The sequence below is a fragment of the Pristis pectinata genome, chromosome 20 (assembly GCF_009764475.1).
Source record: "Pristis pectinata isolate sPriPec2 chromosome 20, sPriPec2.1.pri, whole genome shotgun sequence".
NCBI classification, from domain to species: Eukaryota; Metazoa; Chordata; class Chondrichthyes; order Rhinopristiformes; family Pristidae; genus Pristis; species Pristis pectinata.
In genome coordinates, this window is record NC_067424.1 from 8093261 (window position 1) to 8101014 (window position 7754).

At 45.3% G+C, this 7754-nt stretch overlaps 1 protein-coding gene across 1 annotated transcript in view; it reads right to left on the bottom strand.

Annotated features, from left to right (window-relative positions):
* The window catches only part of LOC127581022 (polymeric immunoglobulin receptor-like), a 271890-nt gene extending 264408 nt beyond the window's left edge, over positions 1-7482 (bottom strand). Inside the window, exons 1-4 of the mRNA XM_052035081.1 lie at positions 7375-7482; positions 4123-4443; positions 2654-2980; positions 495-815 (exon numbers count right to left, since the gene is read on the bottom strand). Of these exons, the coding sequence (XP_051891041.1) occupies positions 495-815; positions 2654-2980; positions 4123-4443; positions 7375-7414 (1009 nt within the window). The 5' untranslated portion in view covers positions 7415-7482. The remainder of the gene's footprint in view (positions 1-494; positions 816-2653; positions 2981-4122; positions 4444-7374) is intronic.
* Between the last annotated feature and the right edge of the window lie 272 nt (positions 7483-7754).

Genomic DNA, 7754 nt, shown 5'->3' on the forward strand with positions numbered 1-7754 from the left:
CAAATTCACAGAATTCACAAATCAGGACCCCAAAATTTAAGATATGGAATAAAGTTTACTCTCACAGAAGTTTTGAAGAAAGATAAGATAATAAATAAACACAAGCTGTATCTTTTCAACTTGCGATTCTTCATGCCTTCGCAGATGAAATGGCCGTGTTACAGAAAACTGTGATATGGACCCTTTTCTAGGAACACAATACCGCCACTCCCACTCTCAGCACCGCTCCACAATCCCACGCGACGTGGGTGTTGCCTTTACTTCTATCAGATGGCCCCCTCAGTCTCCAAAGCTCCAGAGAAAACAATCCAAATTTGTTCAAACTCTCTTGATAGAGGCAAAATATTGGACTTCTTCCACATCCTCTCCAATGCCTCCACATTATTCTTGTAAAGCAGTGACCAGAACTGCACACGATACTCCAAATATGGCTTGACCAGCGTTTAATACGGCTACAAAAGTGGAGACATGAACTGAATCACTGAGAAACTTACCATCAGAAATTTGCAGGTGCACGTTAAATGTTGGATCTTTGTCAAGTGTTGTAATTCCACATTTGTACATTCCTGTATCTTCAGAGCGAAGATCTTCCACAGTAACAGTAAATATTCCTCGCCCTGGGTTATCTGTGATTGACCTCCTTCCAGATGGTCGACGTTGCTCATTTGTTTTCATTAAAGCTGAACAATGGCGATCCCACACACGGCACCAATACTTTGTGTGTGAGCGATATATTGCTGCATAGTGACAATCGATTGTGATCGCTCTTCCCACAACTCCTCTTACTTCATCCTTTGCCAACAATGCACCTGAAACTGAGGGGAAAATTCTTCACAAATTGAAGAGGTAAAATCCATTTAACGCAAAGAGATTAATTTTCATGAAATGTGCACAGAGGAATCTGCTCATTGCATCCATTAATCTAATTGGATTCCACCTAGATTGTGATGAAAGACAGGAATACAATCCTGAGTTGTGTGCCCTGGATGTTTCAAAGCTCTTCACAGCCAATGATTTGTTTTTGATGCTGAGTCACTATTGGGTCAAACAGGTGATCCACCCATACCAAACCTGTGCTGGATCCACAAGAAAAATCTCTGACAGCCTTCTGCTGCTCAGTGATACTATTACTTACAAAAGAGACAGGGGTGCAGGCACTTACCTGGTCAGCTTGGGCCAGGAGAAGATTTTGACGGGATAACACATGAGTAAATGACGGACATGCTCTCTAAAATTGACTTTGGGGAAGGAACGATGAATTGGAACCATCTGCTCTGTGCATATCAGAAGTGCGGTCCAAATCAATGTTTATTTTTTGTTCATCCTAAGGATGTGGGCATTGCAGGCTGATCCAGCATTTCACTGCCTACCTCTGATTTCCCTTAAGAACATGGTGGTGAGCTGCCTTCTTGAACTGTGGGTATACCCACAAAGCTGTAAGGGAATTCTGAGCTCTGAGTTCTATAATGTTCACTCCTGTCCTACATATCATTGACTATCCTCACCTGGTCTGGTCTATGTGGCAGCAGACCTGTGAATGTGGTTCACTTTTAAATTCCCCCTTGAAATGTGTTGAGAATCCCCCAGTTCACAATATGAGTTTCAAAGAGGGATATTACCATGTTTTTGATGACCTCTAGAAAAATTCCTCCTCTCATTCCATTCCCTTGTCCATTCCCTGTCCCCTCCCAAGTCACCAGCTGTTCTCTTCCCTTTAAGAAGCAATTGCTGATTCTGTACCTCATCAGAATTTTTATGCCCTCTTGGCCATCTGCATCAGAAATTTCTCCAAACCTCTGTCATCCTGCAAACAATTTGAAATTCAAGCCCTCCTGTTGCTGACTTACTAACTGTTGGAACTCTTTAGTCCCATGTCAACTCATCCAATAATCATCATCTGATAATTTTGAGGACCTCCAGCAGATCACATCCCCTTTGTTCTGATATCCCTCCCCTCATAGCGACAAATGCTCATCCCTGATGTCAATATAACTGAAATTGTTCACACTCTCTCCTGGACATTCTCTCTGAATTGGCCATACCTGTTGGAAGTTACATTTCTCAATTCTATTTCACCTCAATAGGTGCTGGTGTTTATGGAATGACGACCAACCAGATTCCACTTGAAGTTCATGGGATGACTGGAGTTTCTACAGTGCTTTACACAAGTTTTGAGATGTTATAATCCTGTCCATGATAATGAAGTTGTGTGGCCATGGCTATAGCTGATCATGGATGAATGAATTTGGTTGCTTGACTTCCCTTAAGGTAAGCAAGAGATCTTAATGAGTAATCTGAAATTCAGTTCAACAGTTCAGAAGCTGGGTATCAGTGGTGATAATCTTGCTATCTCACAAGTCTACTATTTTAAGGCAGAATCCAGAAGTGATATGGAATGCTCTCAAATTGTCTAGATGAGTGCAGGTGCAACAATGCTTCAGAAGCTCAACATATTCCAGGAGGAATTGAAATATTTAACTGTGAACCTCTTCCCCAAAAACTTGTTTCTATGCCATTGGCAGATGGTGGTTGCAATGTGTACCACCTGCAAATGCAATAAACCCCATGAACATCACCACAAGGATAAAAACAGCAACCACAAGGTAAGAAGAGGAAATATTTAACGGTATTCTGATTAAACATTAACACTTACCAGTGTTATTGGTTTCTGTCACAAAACTGCAACTCCCTGTGCTGTTGAAGACCATCACATTGACCGTCACAAAGTCACTGGATTTTGCTCCACCATTATTTGAGGCTGTACAGTAATATTGATGGTGTTGGTGTTTGAAGGATTGACAATGTAGATCCAGTTTACTGGTGTCCGAGACCTTTGAATCCACAGACTGGGTCTTTTCATACCAGGTGTACTGAATGGGAAGGGATCCCTGGACAGACTCACAGGACACCGACACTGAGCCCCCCAGACGTGAGACATTTGTTGGTGACAGAAATCCAATCACAGGAACAGACACGGGTTCTGTGGGAAAGGATCAAACATTCAGACACTGAGTGAACATCTGAAAGACAAACCTCTCCAATTTTCACCACTTCTGTATCTCAGCCAGGAGCCACCAGGTTGGAATCTCACCAGCTCATCTACCTCTCTGTGTCTCTGCATCCTCCCAGCTGCCTGAACTGCCATGTCTGCCATTATCCCAGAACACAGCAGGACTCCAGATCAGGACAGCAGTGATGACACTGAGGATGTGTCAGTGTGAAAATCAGGGCTACAGTCTCTCCCGGCGACAGGGAGCCAGTCTGCAGTGGTGACTCTGGAAATGGAACAAGTTGGAGACAGTCCTGGAAGGCCTCAGAAAATCCGAAGGCAGGGAATCGTCAGCCGTCACATGTTCGGTGGGTTCAGGGAGAGAGTGCAACTGTGATTGGTTTCAGTGACCTGCAGCAGGAAGGGAACCCTTTGGCGCTGATATTTACCCGGAGGCAGCGAGGGAGGGTGTGAGGCTGGGAAGCCCAGAAACCCCGGGAAGTTGGAGGTCGCCGAGAATTTAATGGTGGGACCTCATTAGAATTCACTTACTCTGCTTCTCACCGGGAATGGGCCGGATGGAGAAGCTGGGTGCCGGGCGGTGGATGGTCAGTGGGTGCTGGGGGTGGGGGCTTGGAGCGCATTGACGGGGACAGAGGGAGAGAGAGACGGCGGGTTGGAGGAAGGAGTGACTGATCCCTGAGGTGGGGGCAGGGAGTGGGCTGGCCTGCTCCGGGAGGACTGAACACAGTCTGTTGAGCTCTGGGGACTGATTCCCTTTTGATGATTTCCGAGATATTTAGACCATGAGCAGCACTTGTTTCTCACTGATCTGTAACTGTCGCATTATAGGTTTTAGTCTGAATGCAAACCTCTGACAGGGTGACATTTGCTACAGTTCAGAGGCAGGAAAATGTGCTGAGCATTCCACTTGAAATCAGTGGCCAGTCTGTGGGACAGAGCCCGCACTGGGTGAGAGCAACATGAGTGGGGTTTTCCGACCCCTGCTGCTCCCCGCAGGACTCTGCACTGCTGCGGAGCCTCGGGATATCGGTGCTGCCCTGACCCTTCCCAGAGAAAACACGGATCAGACATTTCAGTGGAGACATGAAGTCAATCGCTGAGAAACATACCGTCAGAGACCTGTAGATGTACAGGAAACATTGGATCCAGGCCAAATGTTGAAATTCCACAGCTGTACAGTCCTGCGTCTCCAGGGTGAAGATCCTCCACAGTAACAGTAAATATTCCCCCTGCCGGGTTATCTGTGATTGACGCTCTTCCCCTCCGTCCGTGTTGCTCGGTCGTTGCGACGATAGTTGAACATCGGCGAGTCCACCCATCACACCAATACTTTGTGTGTGAGCGGTACCAATGTGTATAGTGACAATTGATTGTGATCGCTCTTCCCACAACTCCCCTGACATCTCTCTCTGCCCACAACGCACCTGAAACTGAGGGGAATTTTTTCAGTTTTAAGCGGAAGGGAATTTTTTATACAAACAAATACATTGTCAATAATATACAAACAGCTCCAGTTCGCGTCTCCAACATTTATCCCATCACTTCACAGCCAATGATCTCGGTCTGAAGTGCAGTCAGTGCGATTACTGTGCCAGCTGTGTCAGTGCTCTCTCCCCTGTGTCAGTACACCGGGGGGGGGTCACTTACCCCTCCAGGGACCTGAGCAGTAAGAATGTGCTAATCTTCCAGTGCAGTAATGAGAGAGTGCAGCATCACTGAGAGAGTGCAGCAGTACTGAGTGAGTGCATCAGGACTCAGGGAGTGTGGCAGTACTGAGAGAGTCCAGCTGTACTGAGAGAGTCCAGCAGTACTGAGGGAGTGCAGCAGTATGGAGAGAGTGCATCAGTAATGAGAAAATACAGCAGTACTGAGAGAGTGCAGCAGTACTTAGGTAGTGCAACAATACTGAGAGAGTGCAGCAATACTGAGAGAGTGCAGCAATACTGAGAGAGTGCATCAGTAATAAGAGAATACAGCAGTACTGAGGGAGTGCAGCAGTACTGAGAGTGTGCAGCAGTACTGAGTGAGTGCAGCAGTATTGGAGAAGCAAAATTCCAATAATCCCAGACCATGTCCGCCCTCTCAATTTCACAAAAGATCCCACGGTGCTTTGATATTTGGGGTGCTCCCGGGTGTGCTGGCAACACTCATCCCTCAACCAATGCTGGGCCGGACCCCCATGCAGGCTTTTATTGTTGTCACAGCCTGTACCTTCGGTTCAGGTCAGAATGTGGTCTGATATCATTGAAGCGGGTCCCTCACCGGAGAGTACGCTGGGTACCGAATGCCCTGCCATCATATCGCCGAGAATCTCCATTTCCCACTGCAGAATTTCCTGCACAGCTGGAGCACTGAATGGCGAGAGGCTGAAGGCTGAGGGAGACCGTGCGAAGGAGTGAGGGATGAGGTTCAGTCTCGGACTCCGGGGAGTTGCGGAGTTGGGACGTGAGTTAAACAGGATAAATGCAGACAATGTTTGAACCTCCTCAGTAAGGGCAGTGCCCTCAATTCCTTCACTTCACCTAGACTGAAGAGCATGGCGACTTCTAAATCTCTGCCCTCAGATCCGCTTGCCTTGAAATATCTGTTCCAAATTCAGTTGATAAGTTGTGTCTCCCAAGTATCTTTAAATATGTAGTAGAGTGTTCTTCAACAGGGGTTAGAAATCCAGACGTGATGTCAAGTCCTGCCAGGTCACACAGGGAGGTTGAGTCCATTTTAGAGTCATAGAGTCATACAACATGGAAACAGGTGATTTAGTCCAAATGGTCCATTGTCATCCAATATGCCCATCTAAGCCAGTCCCATTTGCCTGCAGTTGGCCCATATCCCACTCAATTTTTCCTATCCATGTACCTGCCCAAATGTCTTTTTAATGTTGTTATTGTACCTGCCTTAACCACTTCATCTGGCAGCTTGTTCCATAACGCACCACCATCTGCATGAAGAAGTTGCCCCTCTTGTCCCTTTTAAATCTTTCCCCTCTCTACAATAAAGGTAAGATATGTATTTTTTAGTCACAAGTACATCGAAACACACAGTGAAATGCGTCTTTTTGTGTCACTGAGAACATGCTAGGGGAAGCCCGCAAGTATCGCCACACTTCCAGCACCACTCTCCTGCCTACAACTCCTAACCCGTACATCTTTGGAATGTGGGAGGAAACCGGAACACCCGGAGGAAACCCACGCAGGCACAGGGAGAACATACAAACTCCTTACAGACAGTGGCAGAATTGATCCTGAGTTAGTGTTACACTAACTGCTAACCACTGTGCCTCCCTTTGCCCTTTATCTTTTGATTTCATTTTCCTGGGAAAAAGACTGTGCACATTCACCCTTTCTATGTGCCTCATAATTTTAGACACCTCTGTAAGGTCAGCCCTCAGTCTCCTCTGTTCTATGGAATAAAGTCCTTCCCTGCCCTACCTCCTCCAATAACTCAGGCCCTCAAGTCCTGGCAACATTCTCGTAAATCTTCTTTACACTCTTTCTAGCTTGGTGGCATCTTTCCTATAACAGAATAACCAAAACTGTACACTTTGTTAAATATTTCTGCAATTAAGAGCCATCTATCAGTAACGGTGATCAAGAACACACCAGATTATTATCAAACCCCATCTGGGTCGAGAATATCTTTCAGGGAAGGCAATCTATCATTCCTACTCAGTTTGGTTTACCTGCAACTCCAGATCCACCAAAATATATTTGAGTCCAAATCGCCCCTCTGATATGGCCCAGCAAAACCCTCAGATCAGGGAAATAAATGCTGGCCTTGGCAGCAAGCCCTACATGATGAGATCAGTACATTTCGCCGTAGAAATGGAATAGTTGTCAGTGAAGTAGAGGAATCTACATGGTTAGATGCAAAGAGACAGCATTGCTTATTGCAAGAATAACGCAGTCTGTCTGTCATCTCCTGAGGAACAGGGTTCCCGACAGGGGATGATAAAACGTTTCATCAACTGGATTTCAATGAACAGAAGCAACTGTGAACTGGAGACTCACTTTGTTTGAGAGACTAATCTCAGGACTGCCTTCAGCAAAACCTGGAGAGCATTAGAAATATTACTTTTTTACAGGAGCGTATGATTACCATTTGTCTGTGCCATGAGCAGACTTTGTAAGTTAAACATCCTTTTAAATTCACAATACATAATGGAGTCTCAGAAATATTGGTGGATTTTTTTTCTGACATTACAGTGCAGACAGAAGAAATTACAAGCCAACATTGCTATACTATTGAGTTCCATTTTCCAATTTGCACATCTACACATATTTAACCATCTCTGCTGTGGAAACGGTGCACGAGACTCAAACTAACACCGATTATCGGAACATCCCACTCTGGCTGTCACTCACCGGGCAGGTAACAGATGAAAAGAATCAGAATCCACATCATTTTACTTGTAAAGACCAGGTCAGCTCTTGTCAGTTGCTCAACTCTTTGCTCTCAGAGCAAACACGTCCCTCTAATAGAAATGAGGAACAAGGCAGCAGGAAGTCTCTTCATGAACCACAGAGAGCCGTCTCCTGTTTGACACATTACAACATGAAATGCTCTTAGTTATTTTTAACAAATAACATTACCACAATTTTCAATGTCTGATAGAAATGGTGAAAAGGTGAGAGTTAAACCCTGAGCAAGAATGGGTAATATCAACCTGGGAAATGATTTATGGTGAAGTATTAACTGAGAAATAAAAAAATAAGAACACTTAATGAAATATGAGTGATAAATG